Source organism: Anomalospiza imberbis, chromosome 21, assembly GCF_031753505.1.
Source record: "Anomalospiza imberbis isolate Cuckoo-Finch-1a 21T00152 chromosome 21, ASM3175350v1, whole genome shotgun sequence".
NCBI classification, from domain to species: domain Eukaryota; kingdom Metazoa; phylum Chordata; class Aves; order Passeriformes; family Viduidae; genus Anomalospiza; species Anomalospiza imberbis.
Genome location: NC_089701.1, coordinates 9,870,787 through 9,893,179, shown reverse-complemented (window position 1 = coordinate 9,893,179; position 22,393 = coordinate 9,870,787). Strand labels below are relative to the sequence as shown.

General features: G+C 43.6%; 1 protein-coding gene and 1 long non-coding RNA gene across 3 annotated transcripts in view; one reads left to right on the top strand and one right to left on the bottom strand.

Moving 5' to 3' along the window:
• Nucleotides 1-22,393, top strand: part of PNPLA7 (patatin like phospholipase domain containing 7) — a 129,874-nt gene that overhangs the window by 10,890 nt on the left and 96,591 nt on the right. The window contains exons 10-17 of one of the 2 annotated variants that reach the window (XM_068211544.1): nt 4,103-4,231; nt 5,502-5,582; nt 6,109-6,250; nt 7,183-7,275; nt 12,720-12,817; nt 13,785-13,931; nt 18,146-18,223; nt 19,040-19,245. In XM_068211544.1, coding sequence (XP_068067645.1) covers nt 4,103-4,231; nt 5,502-5,582; nt 6,109-6,250; nt 7,183-7,275; nt 12,720-12,817; nt 13,785-13,931; nt 18,146-18,223; nt 19,040-19,245 — 974 coding nt within the window. Of the gene's footprint in view, nt 1-4,102; nt 4,232-5,501; nt 5,583-6,105; nt 6,251-7,182; nt 7,276-12,719; nt 12,818-13,784; nt 13,932-18,145; nt 18,224-19,039; nt 19,246-22,393 lie in introns of both variants that reach the window. The other variant, XM_068211543.1, reaches the window with a different exon arrangement.
• The window catches only part of LOC137486356 (uncharacterized), a 96,329-nt gene that overhangs the window by 28,115 nt on the left and 45,821 nt on the right, over nt 1-22,393 (bottom strand). The window lies entirely within an intron of this gene.

The following is a 22,393-nucleotide window of genomic DNA, read 5'->3' as shown; positions in this document are numbered from 1 at the left end:
GTTAAAGGATCCTCTGTCATTCTTTGTCATTTCCAAAAGCAGGCACACACCTCTAGCCACATTATCTGTACATCTATATTATGTATATCTGTAGTTCACATAAAACCTGTCAACAGTGAGAACATTTTTTAAACTTGGTCACAGTTTTCTCTGTAGAAAGGGAAAAATTTGGACTGTAACAAGTCTAGTTCTTGCTGTCAAATTAATAATATCTTTGTAAATCCATATTAGTACCTTTGCCTTTGTTACTTCCACCACTAAATTTTCTTCATGACAATGTTCTAAAGAGCAGAGTCATCATAAAGGAACATGTACACCAGTCATGTTCTTGCTTGCTTAAAAGGAATATTAGAAAAGAAATTCTTGTATAGCAGTGCTTTATGGCTTTGTTTTCTAGAAAAGCGGTTGCCATTCATTTTTTATCCTGTTGGGTTTTTTTCATTTTTAATTCTCATTCTGTCATTTTTTTTTTCTCTTTCTCATTAGTTATACCACTGGTAAGTAAAAAAAAATAGAAATGATTGAAAGTGTGCTGAACAGAGTTAGCTGTCTGCAGAAGAATCTGTAATGAAAAAAACCTTGAAATTTTTTTTGCTAAACTTGTTCTCATTTATTTTTACAACTCTTTTGTTCCTCCCTTCTCAGCTTCGTGAGCTGCTTGTTTCATTGCTGTTTTTCCTCTTCCTTATGTTCCTTGCAGACTTTAGGTAGAGGAGTAGCATGAAAATAGGCAAGGAGAGAGGAAGTAGCACTGGATCAAAATAGAGGAGACCCCTCAGTGTCATCCCAAAACAGTGAGTGAGTCTTAGAACATCCTGCAGATACCATAACCTGAATTAGATTTCACTGCACCTCCAAACACATGGCTGTGTTGTGAAGAAAGGGATGCATTCAGAGAGGATTTCAGTTGTCTGAGCTGGATTTGTGATTCTTTTGCTGATTTTGCAGCACATGATGTCAGGCTGGTCCCTCACTTAGTTGAGAGTTGTGCAAGAAGGTTGAGGGTACTGCAAGAAGTGGCAAGATCTTGTTGGTGGACCTGAAAGAAAGGTCACACCAGAGGTGCTTTCCTAATTGAATCTTTCAGCTTTTGAACTGAAAAGTCCCTTCAGTTCTACTAAATACAAAGGCAGCAGCTGTGACATGAGCCTCCCCTTATTCTGAGAACAGATTGATGCTGCTTTCTCCAAACTCTGAGGAGAAACTGGGAGCTTTTGAATCCAAGTAGCTGCAGGCCCTTTCCTGGTATTCTGGAACAGTTCTGAGGTGCAGTTGATGACTTTGACTTGATACTGCCTCAAATACCAAAGAAATCTCTGAGCTGAGCCTTGTTGATGTCTTTGTTTTCAGCAACCCATGCTGAGAGCCTGTGTGCGCAGCCAGAGCTTTTCCCAGAGCAGTCAATATTCATCCAGAGTGAGCTGGTCCAGCAGAGATGTGATGCTGATTGTTGGAGATTTGGGGTTCACTCTTCTCTTGTCCTCCATGTGGAGATGCTCTTAGGAAAACTGGGGCCTGGTGGCATAGCTGGAATAAGAAGGTTGGAGAAAGAAGAGGCTGTGAGGGATATTGATCAAATGGCAGTGATTGAGGGGGGGAAGAATGAAAGTCAGGATTAAACAGCTGGAAAAACACTTGGATAAAGGTGAGCCTGCAGGGCTGACAAGATAGATGAGCTTATAAAAAAGTGATTGATGTCTCCAAGAGCTTTGGGTGCCAGCAGTGTTGATGTAGATGATGCTCAGGAAGGAGCAGATGAAGACAAAATCCAGCCATGGAAATGCGGAGAACATCCCAGATTTTTGGGTCCAAAAAGGATCTACTGCTGCAGGTGGGAGAATGTGAAACATCCATGTCTCTTGCAGCAGATTTTTTGACCAAACTTGGTTGGATTTGGCCTTAAGCTGTCAGCTGGGTTCAGCTGCTGCTTGGAGGCGATGCCTCAGCTCTTGGAACGAGACAGAAGTAAATAGTTACCTGCCCTGAGAACAAAAAGTTCTCTGTTGAAAAAAACCCCTTTTCATAACTGATTATAACTTAAGTGTTCTTGTCATCTCAGTGTGTGATTGCAGAATAGTATAATTTGAACGTGGTACTCTCCCTGTGCTGCTGATAACATTAGAGCTGAGAGAAGTGACAATTATGGAAGATTTCCTCCTCACACTCCCCTGACAGCTCTTGCATGTCCCAGCCCCATTAGCCATGGTGTTGGCCCTTTCAGAGGAGCTGCTCTCATGCAGGGATTTCAGAGAGGCAAAATTATATGCTGAAAACTTGGAGGAATGGGCTGCTCTTTGGAGAAAAAGGCTTCTGCATTGTTATCTGTCATTATCCTAAAGCTGTTTTTCTGAGGTTGTCAGTGCTGAGCACTTTCCAGAAAATACCCAAAGCACTTCACTGAGTAGACTGGGGACCAGAGTACTGGGATACCCAGGGATCAGTTAGCTCTTTGGAATAACTCATGAAACACCACTAAACTTACCATTGTCCAGCAACTAAAAATGTAATAATTTCCTTGGTTTTTTACTATATTTTTGCTGTAGAGATTGGTAGAAAAAACACTTGATGGCACATGCAGTGCTTAAAAGCAGACTGTATACATTTTCTTTTAAATGTAAGGATGAGTAGTACAAATTAATTCTTCATGTAAAGCCTGACTGCAAACTGGCCTGTAGAAGAGGATTGCTGCATTTATTTTTGGGTACAGCCAAAGCACAGAGATGTTATTTTTTTGTTAATTTCTTTACTTAATTAAAAGAAACTTGGGAAAACTGAGGACACTGGGAGCTTTGCACTGTAGGTCAAAGAGATTTTTAAAATTTCAGATCCCTCAGGAACTTGAAAATCAAGGCTATTAATATCATCCCCAGATTTTATAAAAAGGTCAGCTGAAGTTGGTGTAATTAAGAAATTGGTTCCAATTAATCTAATTTAATTTTAGAAACTGCTTCACAGTGCCTTCCAGACCAGCAGGCAGACAGAGCTGCAGCTTTATTTTCCAGAGTGATTAGAGAAAGTCTCTTGTTTGGTTTTGCTGGGTTCTTTAGGCAGGAATTCCTTCAAAGTGCTTGTGTTGAGTTGTGTGATGCTCTGCAAGTCTTGCAGGCAGTTTGGTTTGTAATCAGCATTTAACATCTGTGTGTCAGTGTTGGGAAAAAGGTACCTTGTGTTGCTTTGGAAGGGGAAAGCTGCTGGAGCTGAGAGGTGCTGTTAAAATAGAAACTCCATTTCTTCCTCTGCTCCTGCTCTGTGCTGAAAACAGGCTCATTTTATCTTATAAATACTGTGTAAATCAATATTTGATGGATTAGTAAATTAATTTATGAGTTAGAGGTGTTGCCTCCAGCATTTATTAAGTGGGTGAAAGGGACGTTGTCTATCTTTTCATCCAAGTGTTTGGCAGTAGATTTTTGTTAAAATCTATTCTCATTTTAGGGGGAAAATCCAAACCCAGAGGCTTGCCTTCCAGTATGAAAAAAATCTCTGTATTCTACCCACTTTTCATTTGTTTGTTAGTTCTCCATCTGTTCTTTGAGCAGGATGGTCTAGACCCATGTTGTCTCCAGTAAAGAGAAGCTGTTTGGATTTGTCACATGAAATATTTAAAGTATATATATGAAAAAAGTGTATATATATCTTGAAACACAAGAAGTCTGCCTGTCTTTTGTCTTCCTCCATTATGTCTGTAATTACTGTACAATTTCGTTGTGTTTTTCACTGGTTGTGAGAGTCTGGGGTTGTTTTTGCAGCAAATAACTTGGGTGTCAGCACAGATAATAAAATCAACAAACCCTCTTTTCTCTGCAGCCCTGTCCAGCTGGGATTTCAAAGGCTGGCTCTGTAATACAGCTGTGTCAGAGCTGGGAGCCTGGCACTTCCCTCACCCTGATCCAACTCCCTGGAGCGCTTATTTCCCTGCCCTGTCTCTAATGCAGGGGTGAATTCACCCTCATTACACCCCCGTGGTCGTGGAGCACCAGCTCAAGGCTTTTTGTGGTCAGACGGTGTCTGTCAGGCACAGACAACAGCAAAGCAGGAGCTTGGGAGGAATTGCATTGGATCTCTGATGGATTAACCCCCTGTCTCTGGAACTTTCTCTTAGGGTCACCCTGCTCCCTATAAAACGGTCTCAGCCCGAGCAGCCACTCCATCCACAATACTGAGGCTTCCAGCCAGTGCCTTCCAGGATGTGTTCCAGAAGTACCCTGAAACCCTTGTGAGAATGGTGCAGGTAGGTAGAGCTGAGGGGGAAGGGGAGCCACTCTCATTTCCAGGTTACAGGAGGATATTTAGAGGCTCAGCAAGCTCATCATCCATCCCTTGCTAGATACAGAACTGCTCAGCACATCTTATCAAGATTTGGATTTGTTCTGCTGTTCTCCTGGCTGTTGAGCCCTAGAGTTAATAATCCAGCATTATCCCAAAGAGGAAAACATAATTTATGTATCTGTATATCTCCATTAATTGAGTTTCTGCCTGTGGTACCCTCATCAATCAAGCCAGACCTGCAGTGTGAGTCTGTTGGTCCTTGGGGAGTAGAAGGGTGCTGGTGTGGGCTCTGCAGCTTGGGATGCCCCAGGAGGGCTCCAGAATGGCTGGGAGTCATGAACAGACTGTCACATGTCCTGAAACAGGAACTGCTGGACCCTCAGGAGCTGTTTGGTGAGGGCCAATGCTTTGGAAGAGTCACAAAATTCAGACTGATGTGTGAATTTTCTCTTCAGAAGCCTCTGTCAGCACCTGAGGGAAGAGCTGTTGTGTTCACCTTCTCCTGCTTTGCAGGGGCTCAGACAGCTCTCCAGTGAGCATCTCCTGCAGGTGGGAGGTGGTGCAGGGATCAGGTTAAGGATTTCCAGGGGTGGTGCCTTGTCCCACAGATAAAGCAGCCACAGGGTGACCCCACGGGTCACTTCTGGGATGTCCTTTTGCTTTGCCATCACTTCTGAATCTGTTTGTCCTTGCAAACTGTTCTGGTCTCTGGATGATTTATGAGCAACACACGAACCTCCTCATACTGCTGGCTGAAGGAGAACAGATCATTAACACCAAATTAATTTGCTCTGTGAGAGCTGATACGAAAGGGGGCTCAGGAGTGGGAATTAGCTGGCAGGGCAGAGGAAGGTGCCACTGATTCCAGTGTTAGGTTTGAGTGCTTGTGGGGCAGTGGGACAGGTTCTCCATGGGGAGAGCTGGAATAATTTTTTTAATGAAGAGGAAAATTGGACACAAATACTTCTATTTCAAGGCAAAAAGTATTTGGTGTTTAGGAGTAAGTCTTTGGATTCTCATGCCATTAAATGATTGTGAAGTCATTGGTAAATCATTTCAATCTGTCTCTCTCTCAATTTATCAGCTGCTAAAAAGGAATTTCAGCTTAGGGTACAGTCTGTATTTTATAGAATGCTTTCAGGTACTCTGGTGCATGACTGTGTCTAAATGCCAGAACGAGTGTGGAAGAATGCTAAATCCATTGCTATTGCTTCTTTGTTCCCTGCTTGCAGATCATCATGGTGAGGCTGCAGAGGGTGACATTCCTGGCCTTGCACAACTACCTGGGGCTGACCACGGAGCTCTTCGGCTGTGTAAGTTTGGGAGGCAGGTCCTCTCCTCTCCTGGCAGGGCACACAGAGGTTTTCCTTCTTCCAGAAGGTCATAAAGCAAATGCTACATACTAATTTCATAATGACAGGCTTGAGGACTGAGGCACTTGTATAACCAGCCCATAAAACCCAGCCTACACTGATGCCTGGGGAATTGGTGAGGAGCTTAACCTTCCCAAGTGCATCATTCCATGGTGATGTGTGTGCTCTGCTCGGTGCTTCAGCAGTTCTGATGTTTGCTGATGATGTCACCTCTGCCTGGAGCAGTGGGGAAAATGCTGCACCCGTGGTGGCACAGGGTCAGGGAATGCTCAGAGTGTCAAGCTGGGAGTCCCCAGGCCCTGCTGGGATGCACTGAGGGAGCTGCAGATCCCAGGGCAAGCCACCCTTGGGGATCTGGGACTGATGAGCACAAGCTGAGTGGTACCTGGGGGTTTGTGCAGGCTCCAGGGTGTGGAACACGTGTCAGGGGTGGTTGATGTTTGCTTGTCCCCACTGCTCCCAGCAGAGCCAGGGCACCCCTCTGATCTCCGTGAGCAGCGTCACCGCTGGAGGCAGCGCCAGCAAGGCGGGCAAGAGACAAACGCCCAGTGCTTTGGAGGAGGATCGTGGAGAGAAGTTTGAAAAGTCTGGGGAAGCCCTGGAAATGGGTAATGCTTCTGGAAACATGGAGGAACTGTCCTCTGGGATCTTCTTTAATTTTTGTACTACTCACAGAATCCTGGCCTGTGGTGTCCCCTGGGGCCTGCCACACCCTGGTCATCCCCTGCCAGTCCCAGCATGGAACCCACACTGACTTGGGTTGGAAAGGACCTCAAAGCCCACCCAGTGCCACCCCTGCCATGGCAGGGACACCTCCCACTGTGCCAGGCTGCTCCCAGCCCTGTCCAGCCTGGCCTTGGGCACTGCCAGGGATCCAGGGGCAGCCACAGCTGCTCTGGGCACCCTGTGCTAGGGCCTCGCTGCCCTTAATAGTAAAGAATTTCCTCCCCAAACCCAGTCTAACCCCGCCCTCCTTCAGCTTGAGGCCATTCCCCTGTGTCCTTTCACTACATTTGTCCACTGTTGGTATCACTGCTGTTGATCAGGGGATTTTTATTTTGTCAGAGTAGTTAAGGATTGTCTTAGATTCATTTCAGGTTTGAAGCCTTTGGATAGTTGTTAGCTTAAATAGGGAAATATTACTGTGTTCTAAATGATATTGAGGGATGAAGGATAGGGGAAAAATAAATGACACCTCATTTTGAATGCAGAGAAGGAGTTGGGAAAATACAGCACTCTAGACATCAGCAGAAGAATTGCTGGATGTGTGTATTTTCAACCTAAAGACTCGGTACTGAAGGTAAAGCCAGGAAAATAGATGGGAGTTGAATTTTGCCTCTACAGATGGAAAAAAAATTCATTAAATCTAAACCAAGAAAAAGGTTTAATGTAATTTAATAATAAATTTAATATTCAATGTCAGTGTTTCAGAATCTTTAAGTCAGCCTTTAATAGTGGATAGTTAAAGGTTCTTATTGTTAGTGAAACTTGCTTTATTAGGGGATACCTTGTGTTTGCAACATTTGTTTTTAAATTTTAGACATGTTGAGAATTTCTGGTGCAGAAAACTCTGAGCATGTTTTCAGAAGAAGCCTTTCATCACCTCCCTATGCAGGCTCTACAGAGACTTCTAGTAAGTAGTGCTTGGTAAAATTGTGGGAAATATGTAATTTATCTAATCATGGGGGAAACCACATGATCTCTGGAGTGCTGGGTTAGATAATTTTCCTGTTTATGGTAGATAATCATCTTGCAGTCCTGTTCATGGTAGATAATCATCTTGCAGTGGTGCTGCTTCCTAACTTGTTGGTCAAAAAATTATTTTGTAACAAATGGACTATTATCCCAGAGAGCATTCCTTTGCTGTCATTATCAGCAATGATGATCATTTGCTGACATGATTATTGCTGGGAACATCCTTTGGCTACCAAGACCTGCAAATGAAGAGCTTTATTAATTGATATTACTGAAACAAACTGAATTATGATGATAGGCCATCATCTTTCACATAAAAGATGACACACGTTTCTTGCTTGGCTGATTGTCCCAAGAAGCACATTACATTGCTTTGCTGCTTTTAGAGGAATGTTCTTTAGAGTAGGTAATAAAGGTGATGGATCATGGGATGCTCTGAGGAGACATTTATGAGGCTGAGCTGGTTTGATGCTGCAGTATCATTTTGGGGAACTTTAGTTTCACCACTGTAGGCATTTTCCTCTGGGCCAAGGTGGAGAAACTGGAGTTCTTGTGGGAATCACAGAACACGGGCATCTGCCTCTGTTAGATGAGTAATAAATTAACCACTGTGAGGGAATTCCAAGCTCATGCTCAGGTACTGTTACTAGAGAAATGTTTAATCAGTGGAATAAAGGTGCCCTGAGTTCTTTAGAAGTTGCTTTTATTGCTCACCTTGGCTATTGAGTGACTTAGGAGAAAGGAACTATGAGGGGTTGAAGGGCTTGGAGACAAGGAGGTAGGAGGGAGCCAGGCTGAGGGAGCCCTGAGCACTGAGAGCTTTCCCCAGGGTAAGGTTTGTGTCACTTGTTGCTGCCACACGAAGTTGCTGGTGTGCAGAGGAGAACAAAGGGGAGTTCCTTCAGTTTTAACACTGGAGAGCTGATTTGTTTCCTCTTCAGTTCCTGCTGGGCAAGTGTAAAGGGACTTAGATTTTTTCATGGTTTCCATGTTACTGTCCAGAGGGGTGGATGTGATGGAGAAATAGAGTTAGAGAGAATTTTGGTTGGGGTAAGTAGATAATCTTTCTAAGCCAGAGAGACAAATTAAGAGAAAATACTGACTGGCCCACACAAGACTTGGCTTGATTTTCACGTGTGTGAGGTTGTTTTACACCAGGAATTATAAAATGCACCAGCAGACTTGATTCAGTGGTAAATTAATTAATCCTTGCCCTGAACACAGCCCCTTCCCTGAGATAAATGAGGCAGTTCAGTGAGCTCTGCCTGTGCAGCCCTGTGGCATTCTCAGGGACAGTCCTTGTGTTCTTAGGAGCTTTAATATGGAAGGATCCCTGCAAACTTCTCAGTGGGTATGTCCATTTGTCCTTCATTTCTCCCTTTATGTGTCGTAAAAGTTATGCCAAGGTACACAGAGCTTAGCAGATAGAGAGAACTAATTTTTACTGGCAGAAGGAGCATATCTAATTGGGTAATTATGATTTGCCTCAGTTAACAGAGCTGATTTCTTCTCACTGTTTAGCTTGCACAGAAAGTGCCTTGATGTCTGTAATGAAAAGATCAAGATATTGCTTCAGATTCTATTCCACTCCTTAGTGTGTGTTCAGACTCCATGGAATATTGATCATGTTTAGTATTAATTCAGAGAGGAGAAAACTGTTAGAGTCATACAAGTGCCATTATCTCAACATCTCCTTGATTTGCTTGTTGTTAGAATTAATAAACACTGCTAAAAATTGCTTTGGGAGAAAACACCTCTGCCTCAGTTGCTCCTGGGACTGGCTGTAATCTGTTCTGTTTTTTTGTGCAGTTATCTAACCTGAAGCATAGCAGATGAGGGAATGGGATTCTGCCAGCTCAGGCTACTCTGCTTTATAAGTGTACTAACTGTGTGGAGAAAAATAGATAGAATTAATTCATGGAAGCATCTGGGCTGGGGGACAGAGGAGTTAGAAAGCAGAAATAAAACAGCGAGGCCTTTTGGATGTAACAACTTCACCCCTTCATTGTCCCTGGAAATAAGTCTTCCTAACTCTGTTTTTAAGGTTACACAGAAGTTGTCTTCTATTGTTTTGGTGGTTTTTTTTTCCCCAAAGAGCCCTGATGTGCGGTGCACGTGGCAGTGGCTGAACAAGGCAGGGAAGGCACCTTCCCTACACCACCCAGCCTGGCCTTGAATGCTTTTTTGTTATTGTTTTTTAACTTACAGGTGTTTCAGTAGATGTTAGTGGCTATCAAGTTATTTTATTGCACATCTTGAAATTCTGTGGAGATTCTCTTGGTGTGCAATGGGAAACCACTGCTGCAACTTTTTATGTGTTTTCTTCCCCTGACTCATGAAAAGGATTCTTTGGATTTGTCAGACCATGCTCTGTCCTTTACAGCAAGGAATTAAAAACTTGTATCAGCTGTAGGTTTCTAGTCATTATTTATAAATCTGTTTTTATTTTTGTGGTCTGCTTTTTCCAAATACTGACCTGGAAGCCAAGAGCACAAAACCCTCTTGAATTATAAAGCTTCACCTTAAAATCTGGAATGAAACTGTTGCTCACTGTCACCTTGACAGACGTTTTATCTTTTCCTGCATCTTTGTGTACGGTGTTGATAAAGTTTTAGTTCCATCAAGCAGGCAGCAGCCCAGTTTCTGAAGTCTCTCATTCCTTCCCTTTGAGAAGGCAGGAATGCTGCCAGGGAGCGTGGCAGTTGCCATTGTTTGTGCCATGGCCATCCCAGCAGCGTGTGGGACACCGTGTGTTCCTCAGGCAGCATCCATCCCTCTCCTTGCCCATCACCTCCTGCTCTCCTGGCGCGGCGTGCAGCTCGTCCTGCAGCAGCTCCAGTAATCACTGTGGGCACCAGGGGAGGGCTCCTGCTTTGAGCAGACAGCAGCTTTCATTCTTAGAATGCCTCCTTGTGCTCCTTTCCCCGGGTTTTTAAGGTGCAGGGCTGGGGAGGAGAGGCCAGAATTGGAGTGTTTGGGTTGAAAATGCACTCGGTGTGTTGGGGCTCGGGAGTTTGGCTCACCGTGGGATGGGAGATGGACAGGGAGTCAGATCCAGCTCTTGCTGATATCCCAGTTTATTGTTTACAGCTGATTTAGCATCTTTGATGCTGCAGTGTGCAGGACATTCAGTTAATAGCATCAACAGCATGGCTGTTTTTATTTTTTATCTTATGGGTTGTAAGTTCTGATGACAATGAACTTCGGGTCAGCTTGTTGGGTTTCTTGTTTGGCGGCTGATCATTAAATGACTTTATTAAGATCCCAGTGGCAGGTTTGATTGTTTATATTTGTGGATCACAGAATTATGGTTGAGGCTGGAAAAGACCTTTAAGATCTTCAAGTCCAGCTGCCAGGCCAGCACCACCCTGTGTTCACCACTAAACCATGTCCCCAAGTGTCACACCCACATGTCCTTTGAACACTGCCAGGGCTGGGACACCACCCCTGCCCTGGGCAGCCTGTGCCAATATTTTACAACCCTTTCCATGAAAAATTTTTTCCTAATATCTAATCTAAACCTCCCCTGGCAGAACTCAAGGGCATTTCCTCAAGATGACATGGAAAGAGTACTCTGAGATAGATCTGAATATTTGTGGCAGTGGGATTCTTCCCTTGGCCTAGCTGGAGTGGGAGATAGGAGTCAAGCCCCTTCAGAAATAGAAACAGTGTTTATGAAATTAAGTTTATGGGCAGCCCTTCATGGTAGGGTGGTATTGTCACATGGTCACAGATCACAATGCTGTAAATTCTGGTTCCAAAAGCCAACTTCCCAAAGGCTGGGGCAATCCTGGGCAAGTTCAAGTGTGTGTCTCTTGGGAGAGACAGGTGGGGAAGGAATTCAGAATTAAAAATTTCATTTTGTTAGGTGACAGAATTTGCCACTCAGGAAAGACAATTGCTTTTCCAAAGGGCCCAGCTCATTCCTGAGCAGCAATTTGTATTTATAAAAGCAAAAGTGTAAGAAGAATGTAGTGACTGAGGGTAAAAGGTATAAGGAAGAAAATGTAAACTTTTCTGCATAGTCTGTTTTGGAGATATATTAGGCATAGAAATAAGATTGAAATTATTATAGATTTATTTGTTAAAGGAAATTGCAATTTCTGCTTGATTCTTAAACTCATCTGTAACTCTTCAGGCTGTGGGAATCCTGTTCAAGGTTTTTAAATAGAAGGAGTTTCCCAGTTATGTTTCCATTATTGATTAGCTCAGAGAAGTTCCTGGAAGGTGGATGAGACAGCCAAGGACCTAATGTAATTAAGATGTATTAAATTTGGGAAGTAAGGAATGGAAGTAGTGTTGACTTCAAATTAATGAATGAAATAAGTGAGAACTGTAAGGGAATTTCTTATGTAACTTTCAGCCCCACAATTTGGACAAGTTGTAGGAAAGATCTGAAATTATTGGGAGCAAAATGCTTTGTATGGAAAGACTTTTAGAAGTTGCTGATCATAATTTTCTCCATATGAAATGGCAATTTATCACGTGCAAAAAATTTCTTTAGTTTGGTGAAGAAAATGTTAATAATTTCCTGATAATAGTGAGGAAAATTTGGTGGATTTGCCTTTTCCTGGCTGCTGCTATTATTATTATTATTATTATTATTATTATTATTATTACTACTACTACTACTACTATTACTATTACTGCTATTTTATAATAGTAATAGTGGTCTGATATTCTTCCTGTGTCCCTCCCCTTGAGCACAGCCTGGTTTTAGAGGATAAAAGGTAACAGGTAACCTGGATTGATAAGAAAGGACAGCTTCATACACTGTGACTTCCAAGGATGTGGAACTGAATAGAAAATATGCTTAATTTTTCCAAAAAGGCTTTTAAAATAAATAAGATTTCTTCAGCTGATCCCACCTTTTGTACAAACCCATCAACATCTTGAAGGAGCAACAGATGAGCTCAGAGGGTGAGCTGCTCTCACAAATGAGGAAATTTGCCCCTAAAACTTAATGTTAACCCTATGAAGAATTTCAAGGATTTGTAGAGTATTGAAAATAAAATGCAGCAGCTGATATGAGCCAGCAGCAGCAGCACCTCAGGCAGTTTTGCAGAAAGCCATGAGAAGCACCTCAAATTAAGTTATGAGGATTTCCCTCTCTCCAGAGCTCTGCCAATTCTCAGTGGACAAAAAGCCCCACAACAAACCTTCAAATAATGGCTGCACTCTGTACAAGAGTGGGCGTGGGAATTCTGGGACGTGTCGTACACCCGAGTTCACATGGGAAGATTTCAAGTTCCAGGTCATAAGGAGCTGGGAAATAACAGGAATGTGAAGGTGCCAACTTGCCCCCCTTGGTGTGTTACCTGCTGCTTCTCAGAAGCTGCAGTGCAGGAGGTGCTCACAGCAGGATTTTTGTGTTGCTTGCAGACAATTCCAGCGGAGCCAAGTCCGACATGGACATGGCCTACGAGAGGGCCAGGGTGCACCTGGCACCCGAGGACGCCGGCAGCCCCGCCGTGGCCAAGGTGGGTCTGCTGCTCCCCAGAGCCCAGCCTGCTTCCTGCCCTGCCCTTCCTCACCTCGTTCTGCTTGCAGTCATTTAAATGTTTGCTTCCTGCCTTCCAAACGCTGCCCTTGCAGCTCTCTGCGAGTTGGGATATTTGGATTTACAGAATCCCCATATGGTTTGTGTTGGAAGGGACCTTTGAAGCCCAGCTGGTCCAATCCCCCTGCCATGGCCAGGAACACCTTCCCTACACCACCCAGCCTGGCCTTGAATGCTTTTGTGTTATTGTTTTTTAACTTACAGGTGTTTCAGTAGATGTTAGTGGCTATCAAGTTATTTTATTGCACATCTTGAAATTCTGTGGAGATTCTCTTGGTGTGCAATGGGAAACCACTGCTGCAACTTTTTATGTGTTTTCTTCCGCTGACTCATGAAAAGGATTCTTTGGATTTGTCAGACCATGCTCTGTCCTTTACAGCAAGGAATTAAAAACTTGTATCAGCTGTAGGTTTCTAGTCATTATTTATAAATCTGTTTTTATTTTTGTGGTCTGCTTTTTCCAAATACTGACCTGGAAGCCAAGAGCACAAAACCCTCTTGAATTATAAAGCTTCACCTTAAAATCTGGAATGAAACTGTTGCTCACTGTGACCTTGACAGACGTTTTATCTTTTCCTGCATCTTTGTGTACGGTGTTGATAAAGTTTTAGTTCCATCAAGCAGGCAGCAGCCCAGTTTCTGAAGTCTCTCATTCCTTCCCTTTCACAAGCTGTGATGAGTAACTTTGTTTGATTCGAGTGTCAGGCTGTGCAGAAAAATACAGGGATAATGAAGTTAGGAAGCTGTTGCTTTTTTGGAAACCCAGATTTCTTTTTTTGCAGACCACCAGTTGTGGTGGGTAGAGAATGCAGACAATAAAGGCCAATTTTGGTAGGTGCCAATTTTGATGTTTAACCTGATCCTTGATGTGTTTCTTCTCTTTGCAGTCGATATTGAAGAAGACTGTGACAGTGACAGAAACTCCTTCAGCAGTTTTCCATTACAGTGCTGTGCAGGACTCCTGTAACAGCAAACACATTGATGCCATTGTGGAAGCAGCAAAGAAAGACCTCTCAACCCTGATGAAACTTGATGTGAGTTATTGCAAGGGGAACTGGCTTTGCTTCTGCTTTTCATTTCATTCTGCCAGGAACTGAAAAGTGGATCTGTCTCCTCAGTGTGCTGGAGATGGTCTGGATGTTTTATTCAACAGCCTGTTGAAGTCATTGGAAGGGTTGAAATAAATTTGAATTATTCTGCCATTTCAGCAGACCAGGCTGGAATGCAGTGCATGGCTCTCCCCTCTCTGTGTGCAGTTAGCCCTGCAAGCAGTACATGTGCAAATTCCTGCCACCTCGCTCTGTGCTGTCACTGAGTGTGGGAAGTTATCTAAAGGTTCAGGTGACTGCTGAATCCATGAATTCTGGTGGCACTGCATCCCAGGGAGTTGTTTGGGTTTGGAAATGTCCCTGTACTTTCCCAGGGGCACTGGCAGCATCTCCCAGCTGGGTCCTGTGCTCGGGGGCTGTGCCTGATCCCTGCTGAGCTCAGCCCCTGCTGAGCCCCTTGGTGTTGTAAGAAGGACTGAAAATTGTTTTCATCATTCCAGCTGCATTTCATTACAGAGGTGTGTCTGTTCATGTGGATAATCAGGCAGTTTGGGAAAGCTCTGTATCTGTCTCAGTCAACCACAGACATCCCTGGTTTGTTCCAGCCAGTTCTGCAATAATTCCAGTCTGCTGCTGCTGTCAGAGGCTGGGCACAGCTGCTGCACCTCCTCCCTGCCTTCAGAGCTGTCACCAAACAACACTTGCTAGAACTTAGAAGATTTTGCTTCTAGATTTTTGCATTCCCTCCTGACTTCCAAAATTATTCCCCTTGCAGCTTCAAAATCCCTGTCAGGGTCTTTCAGCTCCAAGTTGCGAGGCTCAAGGTGCCTGTTCCACATCATCACTGATCTGAGGTCTCCACAGGAGCCTTACCTGTCTCGTTCTGTTAATTTTCAGGTTTTTTCAGGCATTTATATCCTCATGGAAGGCTACAGACTATTTGAGAATAAATTATTGTTGCAGAAGGAGTAAAGTAGGACATCTCTTTTGTTCTTGATCCAACTATCAGTTCATAAGCAAAAATTCCAAGATTACTGAAGCTCCTGATTACAGCACTTCTCTTTTAGTCTAGAATAAATTTCTCAGTAATTACCAAGTAACAGTTTAGAGATAAAGTTGATTTCAACAATGGCCTTAAAATGCAGCACCTAATAGGCAGAGTTTGTAACATGAAGATCTAAATACTGGTGAAATAAGGAAAGATTTTCAAGCACCTTAGTTTTTCACAAGCAAATTAGAATCTGGTGGGATGTGGCCAATTGCCAGAAATGTCATTGAAAGCTCCATTTTTTTCCATGTAGTAATAGCAAAAATTGATTCTTCTACAGGCAATGGAAGAAGAATCTTACTGTGTACAAAATATTTGTGTTCAATACTGCTTACATGAAAGGAAATGAATTCTTGTAAGGTCTTCTCTTAAAAAATGAGATCTTTCTTAGCTGGATGGAAGCATTTTAAATTGTCATTTTTCAGAGCAGCCAATCAGAATGAATAAAATTGAGATGTTTTGATGACAGATGGTAGCTTTGGGGTTTTTTGGTTGTTTGGGTTCTTTTTTCAATGTGACACAGAGAGAGGGTAAATGTCTCTAGAAAGAGGCATTTTTTCAAATAGCCTGTAGATATCTGACTTCAGAATTAAAATTCTCTTATTTTTTCTTTTTTTTTTTAAGTAACTTGAATTCCTTGGATCTTGTCATGAATGGTTTTCAATCTCATACAGTTTTTGTGTGCTTTCAGCTTTATCTGCAGTTATGATGGGGAGGGTTAATCAGTGTTGCAGGGCATCTCTTCTTTGTGAGTTACAAGGGAATGTCCTTTGACAAAAATATTATTTGACCCAGTTAATTATTGGTTTATTTAAATTGTTTATAACTGGTTTGTGTTTTCACTTCTGTACCATAAACCCCTACTAATTTGTTACCCAGAAATAACCTCTGTTGCTTTTTAATTTGCTATTGTAACCAAATTTGTTGAGTTTCCTGCTGCAATCATTTATTAGAGTCCTGCAAAGAAAGAGGCTTGCTGGGAAATGGAGCTTTTTGGGGTAATTATTTCCCTTATTTTCCATAAAAGCTCATGGCTGGGGGGCTCCGTGCAGGTTTTTAGCCTAAACCCTGTAACTGTGCAGTGCTGAATTTGGGTTTGCTGGTCTCACCCATCTGGGAGAGGATGGGTTTCATTTGTCAGCTCTTTTATTGCTTCATGGGGCAGTGATAGCCCAGCAAAGGAGGATTCCAAGGCCTGCCTGGAGGTCTCTCAGTCCCTCCCATGCCTGAGGCAGAATCAGATACTGCTAAGTCATTTCTGGCAGGTTTTTGGCCAAGCTGTTCTTAAAGATCTCCAATGCTGAGGCTTTCACAGATCTGAGTACAATCTATCCCAATACTTAAGTAGTCTCAGACATGAAGAAAATCTTGGCAGCAATTTATTTTTGAGCTGATGCAGCCTGAAAATGCTTTTGATAAGTAGAGCTCATGGGGGAGCCTGAATTCCCCTGCTGAGAGGTACTTTCAGACTTACAACTTTGGCTTTAAGAATAGGTAATACTATACAACTATAAATGTCTAAATATAGAAAAAACATTATAGAAATTAGTTGAGTTGCTATTGCTGAACTGAAATATTTTGACAGGTGCTTGTCAGGTTCCCTGCATTGGATATGTTCCCATGAAACAGATTGGCTTTAATAAAACTATTTTTGAGGAAAATATGTTCTTTTTATCAGCAGTAGGTGTAAAGAATAATTGTGATTATTTCACTTGCACTATTTCTTTTCGACCCAAAATAGAAAAATTCCAGCCTGGCAGAACAGTTACACTGGTGGAGTGTTTACATCTCTGCTGTGCTGGTTTCCTGCTGGAACGGAGTTGATGATTGGGGTCACATTCTGCTCTGCTCTGATGCTCAGTTGGTTCTTCTGTGAGTGCAGCTTTTAGTGCTTCTGCCTCCGAGGCAGAGCCTGAGCCCAGCCAAACACCCAGGGAAGCTGTGAGAGCCAGGACTGTGCTGCCTCTCTTCAGCCTAACCTGTGAACTCATAACTGAGCCTTGTTTTCTGCCCCAGCCCATTCAGGGGTGGTGATAAAATGTTGAATTTCTGAAGATTTATAAGAAAGCTAGAGAGGGACTGTGGGCATGGAATGACAGGACCAGGAGGAATGGCCTTAAGCTGAAGGAGGGCAGGCTGACAAATATTAGGAAGAAATTCTTTATTTGAAGAATAAATAGGTGCCCAGAGCACCCAGCTGTGGCTGCCCCTGGATCCCTGGAAGCGCCCAAGGCCAGGCTGGATGTTGGAGCAGCCTGGGACAGTGGAAGGTGTCCCTGCCTGGACTGGATGAGCTTTAAGATCCCTTTGAAACCAAACCAGTCTGTGACTCTGTGATTTGCTGGTTTGAGTGAAAGTTATGCCAAAGCAAAGGTGGCCTGAAACTTTAGGGTTTGGTCCTGACTGCACACAGGACTCCACATTGTGTGGGTAGTTATTTGAGATGGAAAGAAAAGTCTCTCCTGTTTGGATGTCTGTTATGCACTCAGGGTTATGGTGGTGAAAGCGATGTTTGGAAATTTTAGGCTCAGCTACCTCATCTCCTTGACATTGCAAGGGATTGGGGTCCAAACTGAGGGTGGCTTTTGGGAAGACCCTTTCCTCCCGTGTGCTTTAAGTTGGGAGTGAAATTCCCACTTTTGTCTGCCTGAGCACAGGAGCTGATGAGCTTGGGGAAGTTTCTGTTGCACAGGGTGTATGAAAATGTGCTCTGCAGGTACAGCACAGCTGAGCTGTGTGCCCAGGGCTGGCCTGAGACAAAGCCAGTGTTGGATTATCCTGTCCAGTTACTCCATGATGTAGAAAGTCTCCTCTAGTTTCACCTTCCTTTGAAAGTAACTTGATGTTTCAGGGTTTTCATGCCAGCTGATACAGATCTCTTTTCCGTAAAGGCCCTTTAAAGAGTCTGGGGGGAAAACTGATGAATAGAAAATCCTTAAGAATCCAAGTATGATCAATTAAAATGAATCATACCTTTTTTTCTCTTCTGGAAGAAATGTTGGGTGGGTAGAGAAATATAAAAATAGGTTCCATATTTTAAAGAGATTCAAGTACTTGTAACATAGTCTTAACTGTTGTTCTTACTTGCTTTATTTGGGTGCTTCCTGTGCACAGAGCAGTAAATTGTACCTCCCACCCCTTTCTCCTCCAGAATCCTGCATTGCTGAATGGCAAAGTGACACTGCATCAGGTCACTGCTGGCACTGTGCTGTCCAGGCAGGGAGATCAGGTGAGTCTGGCTCTGTCTGTGCCCCTCCAGGAGGGTGTTTATACACACTAATGGCAATTAAAACATTCCCACCTGTCCCCTCCCATGCCACCTCTTCTGGAGGTGAAACACTCCCAGCTCTGGGCCTTCCTGCTCACAGGACTGGTGCTGCACCAGAGCCAGGGTGGGACTCTGGTGCCTGGGTGTTGTCAGCTCTGATGGACCTCGTGGGAAGGTGTGGAGTCATCCTTCATCCTTCCTCAGGAGCTGTGGGGACTGGGAAGCCTTTTCTCACACCCTGCACTTTGGGCTTTTATGATGCCACTCAGCTGCAGTAAAGCCCTCATACAAAACCAATCTAGCATTATTTGTTAATTGCAAAGTGTGTTTAGGATATAACAAGCTTCATTTATAATAATCCTGTGTAAATAGAGGAGCTTAAGCAAAGCAGATGATGGGCAGCTCCAGTTCCACTGCTGGGTTCTGCTCTGCTGACCTGCCATGCCCCTCATCCTGCAGCTGTGATTCCCCATTATCTCCTCCTCTCCCAGTTCTGTTGTTATTCCTTGATATCTCAAGATGCAGCCTTCATTTTTCATAAACACCCAAAGAGAAATGCATTTTTCAATATTGTGCCTGCTTAGTGTTAAATATTCATAACCTGCTTTTAATAATTCACTATTGTGTCTTATTTTACCACCTCATTGTTCAAAAGCTATAGGAGAGCTTCTGGGAAACAGATTGGTCATGATAGCTCTGTCACTGGGATAATTGCTTTTAAAATCTTGGAGGATTTTTATTGATTTTCTTTTTTCCTTTTATTCCCATTTGCTTCAGGATGTCAATGTTTGCTTTGTGGTCTCGGGGATGCTCCACGTGTACCAGAGGAAGATTGACTCTGAGGAGGACACCTGCCTCTTCATCACCCACCCCGGGGAGCTCGTGGGCCAGCTCGCTGTCCTCACTGGGGAGCCCCTGATCTTCACCATCAAGGCCAACAGAGACTGCAGCTTCCTCTCCATCTCCAAGTCCCATTTCTATGAGTGAGTTCTGCCATTCAAACATACATGGATCTGGGATTTTTACCGTATTTTTTACATTTTTTAAAATTATTCTTTTGAATAAAGGATCAGGGTAGTGACTGAACCCTGTGCTGGGTGCTGGTGGGGGGCCACTCATCAAATCCTGGGTTTAATTTTGGGCCCCTCACTTGCAAGAAGGACATTGAGGAGCTGGAACATGTCCAGAAAAGGGGCTGGAGCACCAGGAGAGGCTGAGGGAGCTGGAAAGGGGCTCAGCCTGGAGAAAAGGAGGCTCAGGGAGGACCTTGTGGCTCTGCACAACTCCTGACAGGAGGGGACAGCCGAGGGGGTCGGGCTCTGCTCCCAGGGAGCAGGGACAGGAGGAGAGGGAACGGCCAGAGGAGGTTCAGGCTGGATTTTTGGGAAAATTTCTTCACTGAAAGGGTGGTTGGACATCTGAACAGGCTGTTCTGGCAGTGTGGAATCACTGTCCCTGGAGGTGTTCAAAAAATGTGTGAACACCTAAGATGTGGCATTTTGTGATATGGTTTAGTGGGCCTGGGGGCATTCAGTTAAAGCTTGGACTTGATGGTTTTGGAGGTCTTTTCCAACTGTAATGATGCCATGATTTTAAATCCAGGTGTTGGATGTCTGTGCTGCTGCAGGTGCCTCCCACAACAAACCATGTTTTTATGGGGTGGGTTTAGGTGTGTGGGCGAGCTGTGGTCCCTCTGTCAGGTGGTTTAACTCCAGCAAGAAGCAATTCAGGGAACATGGCAATATTAAATGGCTTAGAAAAAATCTTAGGCCTATAGAGCACTTAACCCAGTGGGGTGGGAATTATGGCCCAAGTTTCATATACTTCAAAGTCTGCCCAGAGCCTGCACTTTGCTAGGTTAATTGCTGCTTTGCCAGGCCCTTTGTCTTGGATTAATTATTCCTTTTAGCTGGAAAACCTCCCCAGTTCAGTTCCCAGACAGAGCCAGGGAGTTGAGTGTGTTATGAGTGATTGTTGTGGGTGTAACTGTGGGGTTTTAATGCTTACTAATAGAACAGGTTAAAGAATAATTCCCCTGTGCAAGACAGGTTCCTTCCTGGACCTTGGAAGTAGCACCTGACTTGGGACTTAATGCTTAAAGGGGAATATAGGTAATTAAAAATGCAATATGATGGCTGTGGTCAGCCTTGTTGCCAATAATAATGATTAATGCCATTGATTTATTCTGTGATCTTGTCATTTAGAGTTAGAATTAGTTCACACACATAATTTGTGTCTAATGCACAATTTCCTTTCCTAATCTCCTTGTCCAGCTTCTGGAATGTGCCATGAGTCCTGAGTTACACAGAGGACTTCTGGACGTTTATTGTGTTTTGTAGGCCACTGTGATGTCCATCTCTGCACAACTTCCTGCTTTCTAAATAACTGTACTTGTTTGTATTCCTGATCAGCTCTACCCCAGAATCCTCACTGTGGGATTTTGGTTTTCCCACCCCAGGCAGGAGGCTGTGTGGCTGTGGAGCTGACCCTGCTGTGCTCAGCAGGAGCTTGTTGATGAGCTGTGTTTTTCCCAGGCTCTGAGGTGGTTGTCAACTCTTTGGCCTAATTTCTGAGAGATGCTTCCCACTTGTGCCATTCTGTGTGGTTCCAGGCTGTTTCTCCTAAACAACCGCTTTTTCTCTCTGTCTTTTCCTGCTGTTGTTTTCCTAGGTGTTTCTGGCTTCAAATTTCATTATGTTGTCTCAGCCAGGCAGATTCCACCTATTCCTCTTTTTTTTTTTTCTTCCTGTTTTTTTTTGCTGCTCAGGGCTGGATTCTCTCTTATTTACTGAAGCTCATTTTCCTGAGATTTCTCTTCTCTCTCAAAAACTGAATTGCCTCCTGTTAATTCCAGCTTACCTTTCTGCTTCCATTAATGCCTTACCAGTCAGGGATCAAGACCCATCAATGTATCACCTCATCATTATTTTTGGGTCCTTTCCAAATCTTTCTTTTTCTCCTTTAAAGTCTATTAACTGTTCTCTCCATTTTACAAGCTCTGTGATATTCCAGCATTTCATCTCCACAATTTGTCCTGAAGCCCAGGCTTTCTGGCACTTCTGACTCCTGGGCCCATATTTAAAAGTGACATTGGAGAAGGGCTTTGAAAAGCATCAGGCTTCTTCTATTGGTTCATTTTTCTTTGAATTCTATGAGAAAGAAAAACTTGTTAATAAAATAGGATGTAATTCTCTTTGCCATTTTAATGTAAATTCTATGTTCATAGTTCACAATGTTCAAATTTCTCCTTTGCCTGGAACCTCAGAGGAATTATTTTTGTCTTAATTTGTTCATTTTTCTCTTAGCTTACAGACTAGGTGAAACTTGACAAGAACTCCTGTTAGTCTCCAAAATTGCATTCTTCTTTTCCTGTCACATGTGTTTCCTCTTTTCCTCTGTGCTGCCCTGGAACTGTCTGTGTTTTTTCTCAATAATTAATGAGAGGGTGAAGCAGAAAGTACATGGTCAGTGGTTGTCACGAGGGAAAGAGCACAGCAATGGAAGGAGCTCGGGGTGGAGAATTGAGTGTTGGACTAAATCCTTCCCACTGAAACTCTGGGGCAGGAGCCTTTTTTGTGGTGCTGCCGTTAGTGAGTGGCTGGCTGCAGCTGCAGAGTGCAAGTGCAGGGTGGCACAAGCTGGTGGTGTGCTGAATCCAGGGGTGATCCCGTGGAATGTGCCTGCAGTGCTCTCGGCCTGCGGCGTCCCTGCGGCAGCTCCTGGAAAATGGGAATCAATCGTCACCAGGATCTCCTGAGGGAATAAATTCAGGACTGTGCTACCAGTGGCTCTCTCACATTTTCTGCTTCTGTAAATTTCACAGTTTGGAGGCTTAATCATATGCACTTGCCAGAGAAGCAGGAAAGCTTTGGTTTTTATTTGGTCTTGCCAGCTAAGCTGAAAATCCCATCGCTGCCACATCCCCAAGAATATCTGCAGAGGCTCCAGACTTTCACAGAAACTACTTAGCCCTTATTGTTATACTTGGTGAGCTTTCTAGTAAAGAATCCTCAAAGTCCCTTCAGAAATCTCTGTAGTGCAGAGCTTTGGATTTTAATTTTCCCAGTACCAGGCATGTGCCAAACACAAGAGCAAGGATGTGAATGCTCACGTGAGAGGAAGGAAGCTGGG